The sequence below is a fragment of the Eupeodes corollae genome, chromosome 1 (genome assembly GCF_945859685.1).
Source record: "Eupeodes corollae chromosome 1, idEupCoro1.1, whole genome shotgun sequence".
Taxonomy (NCBI): domain Eukaryota; kingdom Metazoa; phylum Arthropoda; class Insecta; order Diptera; family Syrphidae; genus Eupeodes; species Eupeodes corollae.
This window is the reverse complement of record NC_079147.1, coordinates 308,809,612-308,831,178: the sequence shown is the minus strand read 5'-3', so window position 1 is coordinate 308,831,178 and position 21,567 is coordinate 308,809,612. Positions and strand designations below refer to the sequence as shown.

The window sequence follows — 21,567 nt, the reverse complement described above, 5'->3', positions numbered from 1 at the left end:
TATTGGCTTTAAACTACTTTTATCTTTTACAAAACATTATTGTCAACATTCAACATTCAGTAAATTTTTGAGAAAAATCTAATTGACAGTTTTTGTTCAAAAAGTATTTACATATCTACAAATTTGATCAAAACAGTTTTTACTTCTACATAGAAAATGTATGTACATACATATATATGACAAGTTTTTAGAACTCGAAATTGTAATCCAACATGACTTTACGATGGTAGAGAAGTCGAATAAATGGATCCCAACATTCCGCCTGTCTGTCGCGGCTCAACGGCCTAAACCACTGGGTCGATTAAATTCAAACTCGAAAACTAAGTTTTAAAGCAGATTCACCCGAAGTATTTTTCTGTTTAAACTTTTTTTGATTTTACAAAAAAAAAAAATTAAAATAGATTTGTATGGAGTGATCACATATTTGACAACGCCAAAAATGCTGCTAAGTGTTTAGGTTTTCTCCGACGATGCAAGAAGTTTTTTACCCCTTCTGATCTGGCTATAATTTATAAAGCCTATATTCGTCCAAAACTTGAGTACAATTCCCATATTTGGGCAGGTGCTCCTATAACCCATTTGAGTCTCTTGGACAGAATTCAAAAGAGAGCTCTAAAAATGATAGGTGACCATTGTCTAACTGAAACTTTTGTATCTCTCGAGCACCGTCGTAAGGTTTCAGGTCTCTCATTATTCTATCGCTACTTCCATAAGCAATGCTATCATGAAATAGCCAGTTCCATTCCTCCCCTCAAACAATTCAACCGTAATACACGTTCTTTTAGGAATGCCCATCAGTTTACCGTTGAGCTCAATTTCGGTCATACTGTAAAGTTCAGAGATTCTTTTTTTAGTCGCACTACACAATTGTGGAATGCTTTACCAGACTCAATATTTCCCACTCATTACAATGTGCAGGCATTCAAAACCAATGTGCATCGGTATGTCCTTTCAAATCCTATACTCCCTTCCTAATTACTCGCAATGTGTAATCATTATAAGGGTATTCATATCCCATTGAGTGCGCGTACAATATAAAACAAAAATTAAATGTTCCTAAAATTTGTGTTTTTTTTCTAAGTTTGATTTTTTTCAAAATTCGATATCTCAAAAATTTTAACATTTAACATTTTTTAAAGAAATTTAATGAAATTTTTATTTCTAGATTACTGCCCACAAAAATATTTTAAAGAAAACATTTAAATACTTTATTTATGAAGTTGTTTTTAAAAAAGTCGCTTTAACGGTTTTCGGAACAAGAATATAATAAATCAAAAAACTGTCTTTTATACAGATTCCCTTCGAAAGAATAGCGGAATACTGATCAGTGAAAATTTCGTTATTGTCTATCAGCCCTATTCTGCTATTCACGTGGATCGTATATCCGATTCCCTTTCACACTGCATTTGCATTCTGCTATCCATCGGTTGAACTACATTATCCCAAACCAATTTGACATTCAAATAAACAGCTGTTCATGTAAAATCTTGGGAATGGTGGATAAATTGTTTTGATTCATACAAAAATTAAGTTAAATCAATCCACCTAAACAGAATAATTTGTGTAATTTTTAAAAATGGGCAGTATTGGACTTTTTATTCCAATTGTAAGCAGAGGAATAAGAGAATCCTCAAACAGAGAGCTTCGGAGAAATGTTAAAAAGTGTCTTCCTTCCCCTAAAGATGTTTATATTCTTTTATTTATAAAACAAATATTTTTAATTTAGCAATAAATTAGTTTTCACTTACATTTTGCTTACAAAAATTAACAATCCAGACATCAAATGAAAATTCCGATGCATTTTATATGCGGATCTCAATCATATAAAATAAATTCTTTCACGTGAATAGAAGAATACCGCGCTGCATTACCGACGTTATCGACATACACAGATTCATTTCGAATGAATAGCAGAATAATGATTAGTGAAAATTCAAGTAAAATTCCCCCCCATGAATAGCAGAATAGGCCTGCCTTCTTGATTCTGAAAAGTGGGATTTAACAAAATTAGGTGGCTCAACAGTTCATTGAGAACTAGGGCCTAGTGACTTACAACTCTTAACCATTCCTGTGTGTGAGTAAAGTTGTCAGGGATTTTTCATGGCAAAAATTACTCTTGGACGATTTGTCAATTTCTCGCAAGAGACAGTACCCGTTACTGTCACTGCTGTTCCTTTTAAGAGGATTTTACTGTAAATGTGACTTTTTTTATCTGAAACGATTTAATTTATCGGAAGAAATATATTTGGTACCTGTCCAAAAGGGAGGAAGTAATAAGGTGGATCGGGATACTGAAGTCAAAACTCCATTTTGTTTAAATTTTATGACTTTTGATGTTTAAAAGTACCTACTTACCTTATAGAAATAAAGATCCAAGTCTTAGAATTAAATCCAATACAAAAACAAATCAAGAACGGTATTTACATGCTTTTATTTTCAAAAAGGTTTACATATCATTAGATAAGTAAACAATAACCTCTTCATATGATCCCACAGAATCATTGTCATCATCAAGGCATACCACATTGTTGCAATCGTTCTTATTTTTTACGGGAATGTCTTTCCCTTCTCTGCTTTCATTGTGACCATCATCCATAACTTCATCTGTCGTAAGGTCTAAAGATGGAAATTCTTTACACGTGTAGACACAATCATCGTTCAAATCTGTCCTATTGGTAGCAGTGTCAATTTTATTCAAGGCACGATTTTGGATTATCGGAACATTATCATCGAGTGTAAGGTCCAAAGTTGGCATAACATTTTGAGGTGCTTTTTCCTTCAAGATGTTTGGCTTAGCAGTTTGAACTTTAGTTCCGACCGGTTTTAGCGAAGTAACACCTGGCTTAAGGGTTGTTACAGTTTGAACTGTGGGCAAACACGATTTAGGGGTCATGACAGGTAGCGATGTAGCAAAATTAGAGGCAGCGGTTTTGACAGTCGGTACAGTAGTAAAATTAGACGTAACGCTTTTGCGAGGTTGTACTGCAGTGAAAGAAGATGGCGCTGTGATCAAACTCGGCTGGGAGGTTATAGAAGTTTGTGATGTGATCAAACTCTCCTTAGAAGTTATAAAAGGTTGTGCTGTAGTAAAATTTGGCAAGGCATTTGTAACAATAGGTTGTGTTGTAGTCAAACCCGGTTTATAGGTCATGAAAGATTGTTCTGCAGTCAAATTAGCTATAGAGGTGACAGCCGTTTGACCCGCAGTTAAATTAGACAACTTATTACGTTGTTCTGTTGGCAGGTCAGGCATATGTTGCAAAGTCTGATTTCTAGAAATTCCGAACTCGTTTTCAGTGTTTCTTTCAGAATCTGTGCTTTTTCGTAATTTTTTGGCTGGAGGTGGAGCTGTTACATTTTCATTGAGATCACGATTCTGAAAAGCTTCTACCGCAGAGACAGTAACCGGTCGGTTCTTGAGCAAAGGTAATGTTTTTGGATCTAAGAAAACGGAACTGGTATTCAGCTTGGGCTGTTTGCATTCTGTTCCGAATGGAATATTTGCTGGCAGGCTTTGATAGGAGATAAAAACATTTGTATTTTCGTTCATATCAGATGCAGATCTTTGTTTTTGAACATTGAACGTGATCGCATAGTTGACAAATTCTCTAATATAACTTACATAACCTATTTTGTTATCATTGATACCAACTGCAGATAGTTTTAAAGAGCACTCGACATCTTTGATGGATTCTCCAGTTTTATTTGATATAAAATTCTGTATTTGAACTCGTGTACGATGTACGTCCTCGATATTTTGTTGCATATGAGGTCGTAAAAATTCCAATTCATCGAAGTGTTTCCAGTTTGACTTCGTCTTACCATTGGCATAATGCTCTATCATCAATTCTTTAAGATAATAAGTTTTTATACTCTTCCAGCGCTTTTTTAGAGAACCTGTAGAGAAATATCAAAATACATAGAGCGTTTCAAAAACTTACTTTAAACTTCAAAAGAAATGAAAAATGTAACTGTAAAATAATAAAAATACCAAAATCGAACAAAACTTACCAAGTGAAACATTACCCAATTGCTCAGCTGTCTTCTTCCATGCGTCAGTGTATTCCTTTCTGTTGGTGTAGGTATATAGGAGATAGGTGGCAGGATTAGCCTTGATGGCTTGAATAGTTTGTGACCATGTTACATCTCTAAGTTTTACTGATATTACACTTTGGTTGACCAGCGATTCGTTAGAATTTTGATCAAGGGTCAAAACATTACGTAACTTGTCATTTAATTGGCTTCTTTGCTCTTCAAAGTTTTTGCTTTGATCTTCCGAACTTTTGTTTGTGACCAAAGAAGGTGTCAAATGTTTGAACACATTAGGATTATCAGGTTTTTCTAAATCAATCACTTCCATGGGATGGTTTTGACGTATTGGCAAAAATGTATCTTCTGAAGGTCGGTTGCCTGTCGAGTTTTCAAAAGTTGTTGGTGCGACCTGCACGTGTGGAAGTTCATTGCTGACTTGAAACGTCTTATTTCTTATGAAATCTTGACTAGGTGTCCCAACTGAAAAATTTGTAATTTGATTTTGTTGAGGCACTAGCGAATTTTTCATAATGCAAGATTGATTTTCACCGTCTTTAATAGAGCGAACAATTTCAGAGTCCATTAAGTCCTTTACAGTTTCTGGGTAATTTTCAAGCGATTCTTCCGTCGTGAAATTATTGTCGCTTTCAAACTCTTTTTCTTCTTTGATTTCTAAAAATGTTATATCAGGATCAGAATCTATATCCGCCGCAATATAAATACAACATGGACACCTAAGTCTCTGCGGTGTGACTGCATTTGGATTCGGTTTAAATAATGGCGGTGAAATACCTCCAAGCATATTTTGTATAGTTTCTTTAACATGGTCGTACAAAAACATCATCTCATGAAAAAACAACCATGACGGTTGTTCGAAATTTCGTTCGATAGTTCTTAAGAAAATTAGTCTGAAATACCTTTTTTCTAAAACTGACCATGTTTCTTTAATTTTATCTGTAAAAGTAAGCGAAAAAGACGATAGGTGTAATTTAAATTTTGTTTTGAAAGTGAAAAATGTTAAGATGTACAGTGACGGACAAAACAATAACAAGCAGCTCTCTCTCTCTTTAAGATGAAGACGGGGGAAATTAAAAAGGTGCTTGACTTGCCTATCTATGAAAGAATAGTTAGAAGACGGCTTGAGGAGCAGCATCTCTTTCGAAGAGGTCCTAGTTAAGTACCACTTCACTTCTCACCAAAAGACACCGACGAAATAGAAATAGATTCCACAAAGACCAGATAATGGACACAAATGGCGAAACGTTTTATGGTCCGACGGAACAAAAGTAAATTTAGTTGGATCAGACGGTAAGAGATGGGTACGATGCCCTATATAAAAACAGTAAAGCACGGAGGTAGAAACATCATAGTGTGGGGATGTTTTTCGTGGTACGGGGTAGGTCCAATTAATCGGATGGAACAGAAAATGGACCAGCATCATTACACAAAAATACTAGAGGAGATAATGCTTCCGTATGCCGAGTATAAAATGCCGTTGAGGTGGAGGGTCATGCAAGACAACAACCCAAAGCATACATCTCGAAAAGTCAAAATTGAAGAGAAAATGATCGATATAGTGCCCTGGCCTTCTCAATCTCCAGGTTTAAATCCATTGGAAAACTAATGGTCCATTGTAACAAAATCACTCGCAGGCAAAAACCATGAAACAAGGAAGATTTGTGGAACTACTTTCAGAAAAGTTTGTTATGCAATACCACAAAGTACCTGCAGCAAACTTGTGGAGTCAATGTCAAAAAGAGTCAAAGCTGTGGTGCAAAACAAGGGTTATAGGACAAAGTACTAACGGCCAAGTGTAAAAATTTAAACAATATAATTTATTACATTAATGGTCCTATTGTTTTGTCCATTCACACATAACCTTTTTTTCTTTATTTTATGTTTTAGAAAGTAAGAATACGTTCTGGAAATATTTAATGAATTAATTTATTCTTCACTCTTCTAAAAAATATCAAAATATTTATTTTTTTTTTCGTGTTACTAAGAGCTATATAAATGGCCCTACTGTTTTGTCCATCACTGTATGAAGAAATAAAGTAATTCACACAAAAGCAATGCAAAAACTTTTTTTAAGTGCAAAAGATTCAATGTCTACAGACCGCAAATAAAAACAGACTTCGCCAATAAATACCGAATTTAGAACACAGCGCCACCTGTTATAAAAATTGTTTTAAGTTTAATTCTAATCATCATAAGTTTAAAGTTTAAACTATTGATATACTATACATGGACTGCTAGTAGCCAACTTCATTATGGTTTCACTTTCAACGGACAAATTGTGTAACATTTACATTTAATACTCACAGCCACAGCTGTCGTTCTTGCTACTATAGTAGTATTTTACTATTTTCGGAGTCAACTGCTACTCTACTCACGGACGAAAACTACTCCCCAAAATAAAACGGAAAACAAATTTGTATTTAGTTTACCATAAAAACCAAAATTTAAAATATAATGCCCCAATAATAGTGCAACAGCAGAAAGAAAATGTTCAGATGTAAGCCTTGTAAAAGATAAAAAAAAAATCACTCAAGGTAGAAACGGTGAATGCCCTACTAACTGCTTAGGATCTTCTTAAAAACAATTTCACCGAAAAATGGGAGCCATCGAAAACTTTAATCGAGAATATAAAAACATTGCATAAGCCGATAGTTATAGCGATCATTGGTTTTATAATTGAAAACAAACATTGGAATTTTTGACAGGTCGTTTATAGTTATCCTTAAAAATTACTGTCATTGAACAAAATTTCCCGATTGAAATCCATCGACAAAATTTTACTGACAGAAATCTATCATTGAAATTTGTAAAATTGGAACACAAATCAGTGGAACGGTTCGTTTTACTTTTGAACATGAAGTATCAGTTCAGGAAGTTCAGGAAAATGAATTTCCGTCCGTTCGTTGTAGAGAAAAATAAATGGGCAATTACACTTTTTTTTCTCAAAAAAAAATTCTTTGTATGATTTCCGATGGTTGATTATATAATTTTCATTTACAATAATGAATTTAATTTATTCATGAATATTCAAACATGTATGTTGATGTAAAATTAATTGTAAATATACTGTCAATTTCTTATTTAATAAACAAAAAGTGATGAATTTAAATTTTGTATTTCAACTGTATTACGAGCTTTAAAATGTTGGCCTTTGAGCAGTGAAAGCAAAAATTTGGTACGACATACATTACATCCCTCTATTTGTCTGTTTTCGGAACATTAACCTTCGCAATCAAAAAAATCAAATGGGGTGGCGCAACAGTCCGTTGTGAACCAGGGCCTAGTGACTTACAACTCTCAACCATTCCTGTGTGCGAGTACTGTTGTCAGGAATGGAAGGGACCTACAATTTAAGGCCGAATCCGAACGGCTAATTTGAGAAAGCACTTTTTCATGACAAGAATTACTCTTGAAGAAATTGTCAATTCCTCGCAAGAGGCAGTACCCGCGAAAATTAATTTTTTAAATTAAGGTGGCACAGGCAGGGATTGAACCCAAGCCCCTTGCATGACAGTCCAACGCACTAACCATCATGCCACGGGTACTACATTAACCTTCGCAATAGCCCAATTAATTTCGAATTTGGACATTATTTTCAGTTTTTAATTTTGTTCATTTTTGTACCCGTGGCATGATGGTTAGTGCGTTGGACTGTCATGCTAGAGGTCTTGGGTTCGATCCCTGCCTATGCCATCTAAAGTCTTTTCACGGGTACTGCCTCTTGCGAGGAATTGATAAATTCTCCAAGAGTAACTATTGTCATGAAAAAGTGCTTTCTCAAAATTAGCCGTTCGGAGTCGGCATATAAAACTGTAGGTCCCCTCCATTCCTGATAACATTACTCGCACACAGGAATGGTTGAGAGTTGTAAGTCACTAGGCCTTGGTTCTCAACGGACTGTCGCGCCACCCAATTTATTTTTATTTATTTTATAATTTTGTTCATGGGCCAAGCATGTGTTTGTTGTTTTTTTGTTTTACTCCTCAATTTAAGAAAATAAAATATTCCCCAAAATCATAGTAAAATACTACTGCTGAAATTTTTAAAACGACAGCACTGCTCACAGCGAAAAAAAACATGGCATGTCTTCAACAAATTATACTAGATGTCAATACTTTCTATGTCAGAAAAAGCTTATATAAACTAAATACAAACAGATGTCAGTAAATATTTTATAACTTTTTTTGCCACTGTGCCTGGAAGGGCTAGTGTAGCTAATTTGAAGTGGAACCATTTTTATTCAAATTTTGTATGGAAAATTCACACCACTCAGTCTATGTATAGTATGTCAATGGTTTAAACAAATAACATTTCTGTTTGCTCTCTTTCAAGTTTATTATTTTTCTTTTTTCCAAATTATTCGAAACCAAAATAAAAACAGTTACCAAATAAATATGTAATTCTTTTTAAATTAGACAACGTTGATCAGGAGTAAATTTATCTAGTTTAAAATGGCAACTCAGTTGTCAAAAAGACTAACTTTAAACAAATTATTACCAGATTCAATTTTTTTACGTTTAGGTAGGGGTCCCAATATAACATGTAGTAAATTTTAAGGAATGGAAACACCTTTAAAGTCATAGAAAAAATATTTTCTTTTTCGGACTTAACCCTACTTTTTTTGTATTTCATTTTTCGAGTCTAAAACAAGTTTTTTTGGATTGATAATACGGCGTACTAACAGTTAGGTATGTAAGGGGGCATGCAACTCTCCTGCTTGGGATCACTATAGGATTTAAGGTGGGTGCGAGTTTGGGTATATGCAAAGTACTTTTTGCATTTGAGCATTAAATCAAAGAAATCCCCAACAAAAAAGCAAATATGGCAATACTGAGCAAAAAACATGGAATAATTGTCAAAACCAATCATTTTCCATGTTTTGTTTATAAAAAGGTGACCTTTGAAAATTAATTTAAAACTCCTAGCTCTAAAATTGCTATATCTATCAAATAAAAAAAAACGCGAGTCGGCCTAGTGACTTACAACTCTCAACCATTCTTATGTGCGAGTAATGTTGTCAGGAATGGAGGGGATCTACAGTTTATATGCCGAATCTGAACGGCTTATTCGAGAAAGCACTTTTTCATGACAAGAGTTACTCTTGGAGAATTCGTCAATTCCACCCAAGAGCCAGTACCTGTGAAATGATTTTAAATGGCATAGGCAGGGATCGAACCCAAGACCTCTGGCATGACAGTCCAACGCACTAACCATCATGCCACGGGTACTACTACGAAATTCGTGCTGCGATAATGGAAAGTTGAGCGGAAAAAATATTTTTGTATGATTTTGTGTTTTCTCGCTTTAAAATTTTACCCATTTTCTTTTGAGGCCCCTTCCGATCTTTCAAAAAACTCAGAAGAATATTCGTGCTACGGTTGTTAAAAATCGCCCCAGAAACTGAATTATAAAAGACGGGATTTAAAAAATGCTATAGTTAAAAAAGCGGAATTTTAACCGCGGGCTTTAAAGAAACGTTATCATAGAAAGCGAGATATCGATCTCGTCCCTACTTTTCATTATTGAGTATACGAATGTCGATTTTTGAACTCGCAGCGCAGTAACTACAGTTGTCTCTTCTTTAAATACTCATTCATAATAAAACAGAAAAAGAGAGAACTACTTTTGTATTCGTGACGTGCTATTTTTAAAAACAACATCATTGCTGGCAATACTGTTCTCTCATTTCTTTTAATTCCTACACATGCACAGATATCGTCATGAACTCACCTAATGAACAATAATTCGAACCTAGTTCCCTCTCAATTTTTCTCCACGCTTCGTCTCTCTCAGCACTGGCAACACAATCACTTTCTGTTTCACATTTATTTTTATTCGTCCAAATACAAGGATTTTCTTTAATTTTTCTTATCAAGTTTCTTTTAAATTCTTTACAAATTATTACAGGGTTATCATTTAATGAATCCATTTTCAAATCGTCAAAGTCACAGCCAAAAACGTAAACAATTTAAATCTTTATCAAATAAATAAAAATGACCGCACTATGAAATAACGTCACGAAACTAAATGAAAGCACACGATATAAAAATGCAAAACGCATGCATATGTTTCTCTGAGAAGCGCACACGACACGATAATAGAGTAGAGAGAGACGAGGCAACAGGCAAGTAGCAATAGAAAAGCAATAGCAAAATAACAAGAGTGGTTTAAAATAAATCTCACGGTTAACGACGAAAACGATAACGAAAAGAATGATTGAAGAAGCAGACAAAAATAAGAACTTCTTTTCTTCCCTTTCAACAACTATCATCTCCTCGACCAACGATATGCACACCAAACAAAAACCCGAAAAGCGAACTGAAGTAGAGATCGAGAAAATGTGAAAGAGAACGAAACGGTTGTCGAAGTTCTTTTTTACTGAGCAAATCAAATACGTAGGTATAAAGCACCAACAACATCAAATCAACCAAATTCCCTCATCCCTCTTCTTCATACTAGTTGCTCTCCCTATTGCTTTGCTTTTGTTTGTGTTTTTACTTTGCTCTGGCTCTGGCTCTGCGGCTGCTGTCGCTGCTGTGCAGCATAAACCATAAAAAGAGGAACAAAAACTATACGAGTAGGTAGGTACTTTTTCTTACGTCGCATCAACTTCGTTCTTTGGCTTTGTTGCCCAGAGCCCAGCATGGGGTAAAGATGACTATTGGGACAAGGCAATGTAGATGTGGTGGAAGTGAATGTAGGGTTTGGTAAACTGTATTGAAATAGTGAATACTTTATTTAAACCAGGGTTACCATGTACTTACGTTTTAAGTCTTCCTTCGCCTGATTTTTAATAATGTTTTGCAGGATAAAAAACCTATTAGCACTTAAAATGTTTTTAAAAATTGAAATCAGATTCTTGCATGTGACAGTTTTTCTCTTAGGTATTTCGCCATTTTTTCCTTAGATTTTTTTTTTATAATAAGCGAACACTAAAAAGGTTTTGTACACCTTTAATATGCCAAAGGCACAGTATGAGCATAAGGAAAAGAGGCCTAACCTTAACAAAAGAAAAATGACAACTTAAATGGTAAAGTAGAAGGAGATTATTCTCAACCCTATGAGAGAGAAGATACCACGAAATAAGGTACACTTTGAAGAATTTGGCTTTATTTCACTTTTGTATAGGGCAATAACACCAATTTTCAGAATTTGATCTTATAACACTACAAGGTGAAATAAAGTTCGCTTTGAACAATATAATTCGCTATAAATGAAAAAGAAACTTAACCTCGCACGTAATCCAAATAATAGAGCGTAAATTACTAATTATACTCACCGTAAGTATAAAAGGGTCTTATTCATCAAATCAATTTGGGCTTATTGTCAAAGTGCAATATAACAAACTGCTGAAAAGTGGCTTATTTCTGATGTAAAGTGAAACCAATTTTGAAATGTTGTGCTATTTCACTTGGCTTTATTTCACGCACCAAAAAAGAATAGTAAAAAACGAACTAGAGTAAGAACAAAGTAAAATGTATTTATGCGATACAGCCGATATTCTTCTGCCTATGTGTTTGAGTTGTTTCGAATGCATCCAGTTTCAGAATTGCTTAAACTCATTTTATTGTTATTTATATCTCTTAATTCCACTTTATTTAAAATATAGTCCTGGCTACAACTAAACTATATTTGAGAGGAAAATGCGACTTAAAAAACTGCAGCGGTGTATCAAAAATTGTTTTGAAGTAAGTACCTAGACAGGTATCTTTGCAGTTTTCACTTGCGACATATAGGAACTATATAAAAAGTTTTACATTCGTAAAAAACTTCAAACTCGAAGTTTTTATCAAATATGACATTAGGATGGTTGAGAAGATAAAAAGAGTGGGTCCCCTTTTCCGTCCCTCGGTCTGTCTGTCCTCGCCTCTACAGCCAAACTATTGAATCCCAAGTCCCAGTCCCAATATGTACATGCTTTTTGATCAAAAATTCGAATTTGCTTACAAATGGGCCGATCATTTTTTTTTTTAAAGTTGTTCTAGTTTTTGGTTATTTCGACAAGAAAATATTTTTCGTTTTGCTCCAGAAGAGTACCTCCATAGTACCGTTATTGTATTTTTAAGTTTTTTTCAAGAAATACTCACCCGAGTTAAAAAAAAAATTCTGCCCAAGATCTTTTACAGTTACATTTTTGAAAATGTAGGCATATACTAGCGGCCCGGTACGTGCTTCACTACGTTTAAGGTATAGTAATACAAAAAAATGATTATTAAGTTCACTTATTTAAACAAACAAATATTGCTATTTATTTAAAAGTCCAAATGACCCAAATGATATATTGTTTATACTATATTTTTATGAAAAGAGTTAAAATTAAAAAATAAAAAAAGAATTGGGTACACTTACTATGGTGGGTCTATATGGGTTAGTCTAAAACAGTTGGATAAGTATTTTTTTTGTTTTTTCATTTTGAGCATGAATAATTAACAGTTGGGAGTAACAGGCAACATAAAGTTGGCCATATGAAAAACATGACTCCATCAAACAGACACCACAAACGTAATATGTTTGCCCTTGGGCCTTATTTATGGACATTGCAAATGATAAACGCACAGGATATTATAATCTTCTGAATTCAAATGGCATATTAGTTGGAATCACTTCTTCTTGTGATTTACTAGTTAAGATTGTAGCTTCAATCAAATTTGGCAATAAATTTTTCACTGCCAATCTGGTGCCATTACACAGTTTTGGTGGATTAATGTTTCGCAATAATAAAATCAAAGAACCAATTTTCTGATTCAAGCAATGCAGTGGAATACCAGCTGGTTCCAATGAATTTAAATTCATGGGCAGTTGCATCATTATGTCTACTATCAGTAGCAACATCGAAAACAGCCATATCGCTCCCTTTATTTACATACTTGCAAATGTATTTAATGGATTTGACTGAATTACAATATTCCACATTTATATGAGCATTGAATATTTTCGATAATAATGGACTATACGGAGCCACCCAACGATTATCAAATTAAACGTCCTGAGCACGTGATCTATGTCGATACAAAGGATATCCGTCATTGCCAGTTTCGAACACTTTTCATCAATCATTCGAATTCATATTTAGTTCACCGCACGAAGCATTTTAACGACAACGTGAAATAATTTAGGATCGACAGTTTGATCAGGAATTTCAGTTTATATAACGTTATCGATTTAATCCTAAATTATTCTATGTAAAAGCCAATTTAATATATGTGCGTGCAGCACTCCCCTTTTTTCCATTCGATGGAACAAACCTCTCCAAATACACATAATTTCACAATTAAATCCATAAGTGCGTTCCATTTTTGCCGAAAAACACGTGATGTGATGTAATGACGATCACTTGTAGACTGCCCTTCAATTAAATTGTTTTTGATGTCATCCCACTTTGAATTACATGTCAATGTAATGAACAGATCCGGTTTACCATATTTTCGAATATAAGGCATTGCGTCTTGTGCATATTCGTTCATGTTCCGTGGGCTAGCAATAAACGACGATGTCAATATAGTTAAACGTCCAATGTCGTTAACATTCGCATCTCGCAAATGAATATATTTTTCGGATCTTAATTTTGATTGAATCGAGTAAAAGTTCATGGCACTAACTTTTTTCTGTAAATAAGTTTAAAACCTGACATAATTTATACAAATAAAATGTTAACACACTGAAAATATATCAATTATTCACCTGTTCGTGGTTCAATCGTTCGTATATTGATATGGTCACCTTTCAAATTCAATATTGGGTATTGTACTTCATCGTAACTGCCATACCACTTGATTTGCATTACGCGTTCACCGGCCTATGTTTGGTCGTCTTGCTCATAGCATTTTACCTTCACTCAACAATATTTTGGAAAATATAAACACAAAGCAATAACTCAACAATATTTTGGAAAATATAAACACAACAAAGCAATAATTATTGCTGATAAAATGAAATGACATTATTTGATATGATATAAATTTGTTTGTTTTTTAAGTATTAGCACAAATTGTTTGTATATGGGAGTATAATTTTGATTTTACACTTTTCAAGAGTTTTTTTTTTAATTTTCTCTACGCACAAACCTTCCCTGGACTTCCTCGAACAATTCAAGCCCAAAATTGGCCAAATCGGTAATGGCATTGTTGAGTTATAACATTCAAACGAAAAGTGGAATTGATTTTTATACATATAGATTTACTATATCTAAAATGAGTCTTTGGATACAAGAACAAGGTCGTGCGACCTACCTTCTAAAAAAGACCTAAGGTAACCCTTGTTATTCTGTGTTACAGATTAAGTAAGTAAAATCAAGTAATAACTCCCTACCCTCCCTGCCATTGACTCTCACATTATTATTTCTGCTTTCCCAGAGATTTTGTTTCTCTCACAGTGTATGGGAAATGGGAATGGTGGATAATGCAGAAGAAGCCGATGAATTGAATGATGGAGAAAAAACTTAATACACAACAAAACTGGCAAAATAAAAGTTGGGAAAGAATAAAAGAGGAAAGAGCTAAATACGAAAATGTTTTTATTATTTTCTTCTGTGTTCCGTGTTCTACATCTGCTAGGTCTGGTGGTGGGTAGAAGCAACATACTGGCCCAAAAGAAGAAGAAGATAAGGACTTGCGTACTGGTTTGAGTGATGGGTATGAAGTATAGATATATATCGGAAATGGTTCTCGTCTTGGGTTATCACACCAAAGTTGTCAGTTCAATGGTTTTTAATCATTTCATTTTTGTTTTCTAATAGAAATAATGTTATTGTTTGTATTGTCTAAACCATACTTTTAGCATATTAAGTTTAGCACTGAAAAAGTAACCAGATATTCGTTCGGAGCGAAGACTTCTTTGGTAAGAAGTATTGTTTGTAGGTATTTTTGATTTACTTTGAACGACTAATATCTTGAAAAATATCATTATTAGCGGTTTAGTTCGGTTGATTCTCTTGTAGGAAATACAATCTATAATATAAAAATAAGTCGGGGTTTCCTTCCTGACGCTCCAGAACTCCAGAACGCACGAGCCGATTTCCACGGTTTTGCATTCGTTGGAAAGGTCTCGGGGTCCGTAAGGTTTATAGCAGACAAAATCTGGAAACATTTAACAGAAAAGCGATGAATTGTCGAATTGAAATTTTGTTTAAATTTGTTTGACGTTTCAAAACCAAAGCTTACTTTTGGGAATCTTTGCAATCCGAAGTGAACGTGAGCTGGACCCGTTCCAAAAACCGCTAGATCACCATGACATAATCGGCAGAGTATTTCAGCGAAACCTCAAGGTTACTAAGTATCGAGTTTTTGGTGAAACACGTTGTTATATGTACTCGGTGGAATGGCAAAAGTGTAGACTACCGCCGCTCATAGCCTAAACAAATTACATTCAAATGAAGTGGATGACATCATATCAGCTTAAATTCCTTATCCAGTCACTGATCCCCATCTACACGACACTGTGACGACACAGATGGTGCAAGGGCCCTGTGGTTCATTAAATCCATTATAGCTTTGAATGGCTGATGGAAAGTGCACAAAACGTTATTCGCGACGTTTAGTTGTAGAAACAGTCACAGGGAACGATAGATATCCAGTTTATCGTCGGCGTTCAAAAGAAGATAATGGTCGAACTATCAAAGTTAAAGTTAAAAATCAAGAGACTATGATCAGAAATTAATTCATTGTTCCATAATGCCCGCTGCTCTTACGAATTTTCAAAACACATGCGAACGTTGAGAGTTGACATTCGACCAAATCAGTCAAATCAAGGAACCTCAGTTCCAGATTGGCTACAGGTGTTTTTCACTGGTGCGCTAGTTGGCATGTACACTGTTTATCCTAGAGATGATGAACGTTTTTATTTGCGACTGCTGTTGGTAAACAGCCAACAAAGCCGCTGGAGCTGACGGCATCGCTGCCGAACTATTCAAAGCAGCAGGCGATGACTTGGTAGGGAGCATGCACCAACTCATCTGCAAAATATGGTCGGAAGAAAGCATGCCAGACGAGTGGAATCTCAGCATAGTGTGCCCGATACATAAGAAAGGAGACCCTCTAAACTGCGCCAACTACAGAGGCATCAGTCTCCTTAACATTGCATATAAGATCCTCTCTGCCGTATTATGTATGAGAAAGCAAATCTCTTTGCAAGGCAGTTCGCCGCCAATTCAACGCTGCCAGTGAGTATTATGACTCCGCCTGTACTTCAGCGAGTTAATGATTCTATGGGGCAAATCTTTTTTCGCACTCGTACTGTAGCGAGAGTCCTAAAAGATCTTAACATACACAAATCTGCTGGTCCGGATGGTATCCCCGCTATTGTTCTGAAGAGGTGTTCTTCATCGCTGGCAAAACCACTGCGTAAGCTTTTTCATCTGTCCTACTCTTCAGGTCTCGTTCCGAGCGGATGGAAAACCGCATTTGTCCAGCCTATTCCCAAAAAAGGCGAATCTTCCTCACCGTCTAATTATCGACCGATTGCACTTACGTCCCTTCTTTCCAAGGTCATGGAAACGCTGATTAACTATCAGCTCAAGAAATATCTTGAAGAACGGAAGCTTCTTAATGACCGACAGTATGGCTTTCGTAGCAATAGGTCCACTGGTGATCTCATGGTTCATCTCACCGAACAGTGGAACAAATCTTTACATAGTTTTGGAGAAAGTAAGATTATTGCACTTGATATTTCAAAAGCATTTGATAGGGTTTGGCATCAGGCTCTCTTATCGAAAATGCGTGCTTTCGGTTTGCATGAATCCCTCCTTCATTGGATTAGTAATTACCTTTCGAATCGTTCAATACAAGTTGTATTGGATGGATTCAAGTCTGAAAACCACAAAATAAATGCTGGTGTGCCCCAGGGCTCTGTTCTATCTCCAACACTCTTTCTCATTTTTATTAATGATCTCCTGTCTGCAACATCTAATCCAATACATTGTTTCGCTGACGATAGTACTCTTAGCTTATCATATTCGTTTTCAGATTCACACCCCTCTTCTTCGGACGTGGAACTGCAACGACAAAATATGATAAGCTCATTAAATTCCGACCTAAACAGCATTGTACAATGGGGAATAAGAAACCGCGTGGAATTTAATGCTTCGAAAACGCAATGCTGTCTTGTATCGTTAAAGCGAAATATATCCCCCCTGCCATTATCCATAAATGGCACTTGCATCGAGGAAACTGAACATCTCGATATTCTCGGTATGTGTATCACCAACCACCTTTTGTGGAACGATCACATACGCGATGTCGCCAAAAATGCCGCAAGATGTTTGGGTTTTCTAAGGCGATGCAAGAAGTTTTTCTCCCCCTCTGATCTGGCTGTTATTTACAAGACTTATATACGTCCAAAGCTTGAGTATAACTCCCATATCTGGGCTGGTGCTCCTGCAACTTACTTAAGCCTCTTGGACAGTATTGAACGTAGAGCATTTAGACTGATTGGTGATATTACCATCATAAGATCATTTACGTCACTTGAACATCGTCGAAATGTTTCTTGTCTCACCCTCTTTTACCGTTATTTTAATGGTTTATGCTCTAGAGAAATAGCCAGCTGCATTCCTCCCCTTAAACAGTTCAACCGTAATACTCGCGCTTCTAGGAATGCTCATCAATATACCCTCGAGCCCATCTTCGGTCGTACTGTCAAGTATAGAGATTCGTTCTTTAGCCGTACTATGCGAATGTGGAATGCCTTACCACACTCTGTCTTTCCCAGCTATTGCAATATTCAGGAATTCAAAACCAATGTGCACCGACATCTCCTTTCAAACCCTCTCTCCCTTTCCTAGTGCTCACACTGTGTATTCATAATAAGGGTAATATATCCCTTTGAGTGTGCGCTTATTATAAAAAAAAAAAAAAAAAAAATGTGAACGTCTGAAGCCGTTCGTCAACAACCTGATAGGTCCTTATCACTGTGGCTTCAGACCAGGAAAGTCCACTATCGACCTCACACTACGGTAGATCTTGGAAAAAATCCAGGAACTTCAAATCTATAGCTACCATCTCTTTATCGATTTTAAATCCACGTATGACAGCATCTATAGGGAAGAGGAAGAGAAGGAAGAGCTCTACCGAGCAATGTCTAGTTTTGGCACCCCTGTCAAACTTATCCGTTGGTGCAGAATAGCGATGGAGAATGCACGCTGCTCTATCAAGTTCGGAAAAGATCTTACCGATTCATTTGATGTCAAAAAAGGTTTTAGACAAGGCGACGCACTGTCATGTGACTTCTTCAACATCGTTCTGGAAAGAATTGTTCAAAACGCAATCGTCAACACTAGAGGCACAATCTTCCAAAGATCCATCCAATTACTCGGACACGCGGTGAAGTCAGTGGAGCGTTTTTGAGCATTGCGACGGAAGCGAAGAAGATGGGTTTAGTGGTCAATGAGGGCAAGACCAAGTATATGCTGTCATCAAAAAAGGACACTGAACGACTACGTCTTGGACAAAACGTCACCATGAACCGCTATAACTGTGAGGTAGTTAAGGACTTTGTCTACCTAGGCACCGCTATTAACATAGACTATAACTCTTGCAAATCGCTGCTTCTATGGACTTAGAAGGCAATTGAGAAGTAAAGTCATCTCTCGAGCATCTAAAATCATCATCTATAAGACACTCATCATCCCGGTTTTCATTTATGGCGGTGAGGCCTGGACTCTGTCAAAGAAAGATAACAGTGTCTTAGGATGCTTAAAGAGGTCATGTAGAGCGGGAGGTCTTCGAATCCAATCCCGAGGGACGGCGCAGTAGAGGAAGACTGCGACTCAGGTGGCGCACCCAGGTGGGAGAGGACCTCAACCAACTTGGCGTGCTAAACTGGAGACAGCTAGCTAGGGACCGAGCTGGCTGGAGACGCATGTTGGTTGAGGCCCAGGTCTGCCCCGGACTGTAGCGCCACCTTAAGTAAGTAAGCTGTAAAGCATTTGAAACTGTAAATGGCCACCAATGCCAAACATATCGAGGAGCATGTCAACTATTGGGTTTGCTAGAGAACGATTCTTATTGGGATTTGACACTTGCGGATTCCATTGTTTCATCAAATTAACAAATACAATTATCATCACCACATGTTTTCCTTCACAATCAATTCAGTTATGGAACAAATACAAAGGCGACACATGTGAAGATATCTTACATCGCTTGAGCATGCGAACGAATAATCCCGACATGCAAATAACCGATGAAATCTACAATGAAGAAATGATTCTGATTGAGGATCGCCAAATCGATCGAAGCATGATGCATTGAACCAAGAATTAAATCGAGAGTTGCAATAAAATGTTGAAATAATGTGCCGTTGCTGAATGAACAGCAAAAACAAGTCTACGAAACTCTAATGCAAGCGGTTGACAATAATACTGGTGGTCTATTCTTCCTGGACGTATCTGGAGGAACAGGGAAAACATTTGTCATTTCATTTATTCTGGCCACTATTCGACCAAGGTAGTACCCGTGGCATGATGGTTATTGCGTTGGACTGTCATGCAAGGGGTCTTGGGTTCAATCCCTGCCTGTGCCACCTTAATTTAAAAAAAAAAAAAAAAATTAATTTTCGCGGGTACTGCCTCTTGCGAGGAATTGACAAATCCTTCAAGAGTAATTCTTGTCATGAAAAAGTGCTTTCTCAAACTAGCCGTTCGGATTCGGCCTTAAATTGTAGGTATCTTCCATTCCTGACAACAGTACTCGCACACAGGAATGGTTGAGAGTTGTAAGTCACTAGGCCCTGGTTCACAACGGACTGTTGCGCCACCCCATTTGAACTATTGGACCAAGATGGGACATAGCTTTGGCGTTAGCATCATCTGGAATTGCGGTAACTTTTATAGATGGCGGTCGTGCTGCACATTCTGCGCTTAAGTTGCCACTCAATTAAAACAATTGATACTCCAACATACAATATTTCCCGATCCAGTACAATGGGGAACGACTTTGGCTACTTGGTGATATTGTTGGCAAGCGATTTCAAGCTGACGTTTCTAGCAATTCCTCGTGGAACGCCTGCATATGAATTGAATGCTTGCCTGAAGGCATCACTTTTGTGGAATAACGTAAAAACATTATCGCTAACCAGTAATATGAGAGTTCAACTTCAAAATGATAAAAGTTCTTAACAATTTTCCAAACAATTGTTAGCTGTTGGAAATGGAAAGGTTGATGTAACAACTGGATGAACTACTCTTACCAACGACTTTTGCCGATTTATAGACTCTCAATTAGCTCTTATTGAAAAATTTGTTCCCAAACATTAGTGAGAAATATCAGAATTATGCTAGGTTAAGTCAGTGAGCAATTCTCCCCGCAAAGAATAATGATGTACACGCATTCGTTGATTCCATAACAAATCCCGATGATATAGTAAATTATCCAACGGAATTTTTTAACTCTCTGTAGTTACCGCGATTTCCACTCCATTGGTTAGGTTAGGTTATAGTGGCTGTCCAAGATGGAAACGGACACACTTAGGCCATTTTAATGGCCCTTTGTAATACCACATGAATCTTTAGGCTTCCTCCTTAGCTCAATGGAACTAGCTTGAGTCCCTTACGAAACGTGAGAGGCTGATTATACCGATATGATTTAGATCGTTTAGATCGTTAAAGAAGAATTCTCCTAGGTAATTCTTGCGTTTTCGAGCTAGAGCAGGGCATGTGCAGAGAAGATGAAGAACCGTTCATTTCTCTTCCTCGTCAATACAGCTTCTGCAAAAGTCATTTGAGAATATGCCTAGTCTCTTGGCGTGCTTTCCTATTAGACAGTGTCCGGTTATGACACCTATTATCGAGCTTATGTGCGATCTGCTTAGAGAGAGCAAGCACCTTGAACGTTTTAAATCCAGTGTTGGCCAGATATTTTTTGTGACTTGACACGTGGTGATGTTGTTCCACCTGGTGCCTGCCCTCCTCACAGCGTCTTGCATTAGCAGCAGTTTACAAGTAGCGATTTTTATGCCAGTACTTGCCAAACGTGGTAGGATGGGCTGTACTGTACCGTTCCTGGCGAGTTCATCTGCCTTACAGTTAACTGGAATGCCTCTATGGCCCGGCACCCAGCAAAGGTGATATTAAACTGTTGCGCCATCTCCATTAGAGATGATCGACAGTTATGGACTGTTATAGAGTTTGTAGAGACAGAGTCCAGAGATTTGATAGCGGCCTTGCTATCAGAGAAAATACGGATATCAGATGTTGATATCAAGTTTTCTTTTAGCCAGGACAAGACTTCCTTCATCGCCAAAAGTTCCGCCTGGAACACGCTACAATGATTGGGAAGGCGGAATGAGAGACTTAATTTCAGTCGTTCAGGGTAGATTTCGGGTAATGGGCTTTTGTAGGGCGTTAGGGCCTTTGGCCCAGATCTATATGGGTCAAATTAAATAATGTCGTTGAGCCCAAAACAATTTTATTACCATTTCGTTGTTGTACGATTTGGCAATATTACCGATCCTTCGGGTGTCAAAACTGTTTTGGGTCTTATGGAAGAAGCGGTCGGTCTTATTGCCCAATAAAATAACGGCAAG

The 21,567-nt window shown here is 36.6% G+C and overlaps 1 protein-coding gene across 1 annotated transcript; it reads right to left on the bottom strand.

Annotated features, from left to right (window-relative positions):
- Positions 1–2,412: 2,412 nt before the first annotated feature.
- LOC129942771 (uncharacterized) lies at positions 2,413–10,337 on the bottom strand. Its single transcript, XM_056051838.1, has 3 exons — positions 9,781–10,337; positions 4,012–4,986; positions 2,413–3,897 (listed from the first exon to the last, which is right to left on the bottom strand). The coding sequence occupies exons 1-3, from the start codon at positions 9,977–9,979 to the stop codon at positions 2,447–2,449; spliced, it is 2,625 nt and encodes an 874-aa protein (XP_055907813.1). The 5' UTR covers positions 9,980–10,337; the 3' UTR covers positions 2,413–2,446.
- Positions 10,338–21,567: the final 11,230 nt, after the last annotated feature.

What these genes read in the sequence shown, in the direction of transcription:
- LOC129942771 (XM_056051838.1), bottom strand. Translation starts at nt 9,979, where the DNA reads ATGGATTCATTAAATGATAACCCTGTAATAATTTGTAAAGAATTTAAA. An exon ending in TTCGAATTATTGTTCATTAG is followed by an intron (nt 4,987 to 9,780) that starts GTGAGTTCATGA and finishes TTACTTTTACAG; the next exon opens with ATAAAATTAAAGAAACATGG. An exon ending in ATTGGGTAATGTTTCACTTG is followed by an intron (nt 3,898 to 4,011) that starts GTAAGTTTTGTT and finishes ATTTCTCTACAG; the next exon opens with GTTCTCTAAAAAAGCGCTGG.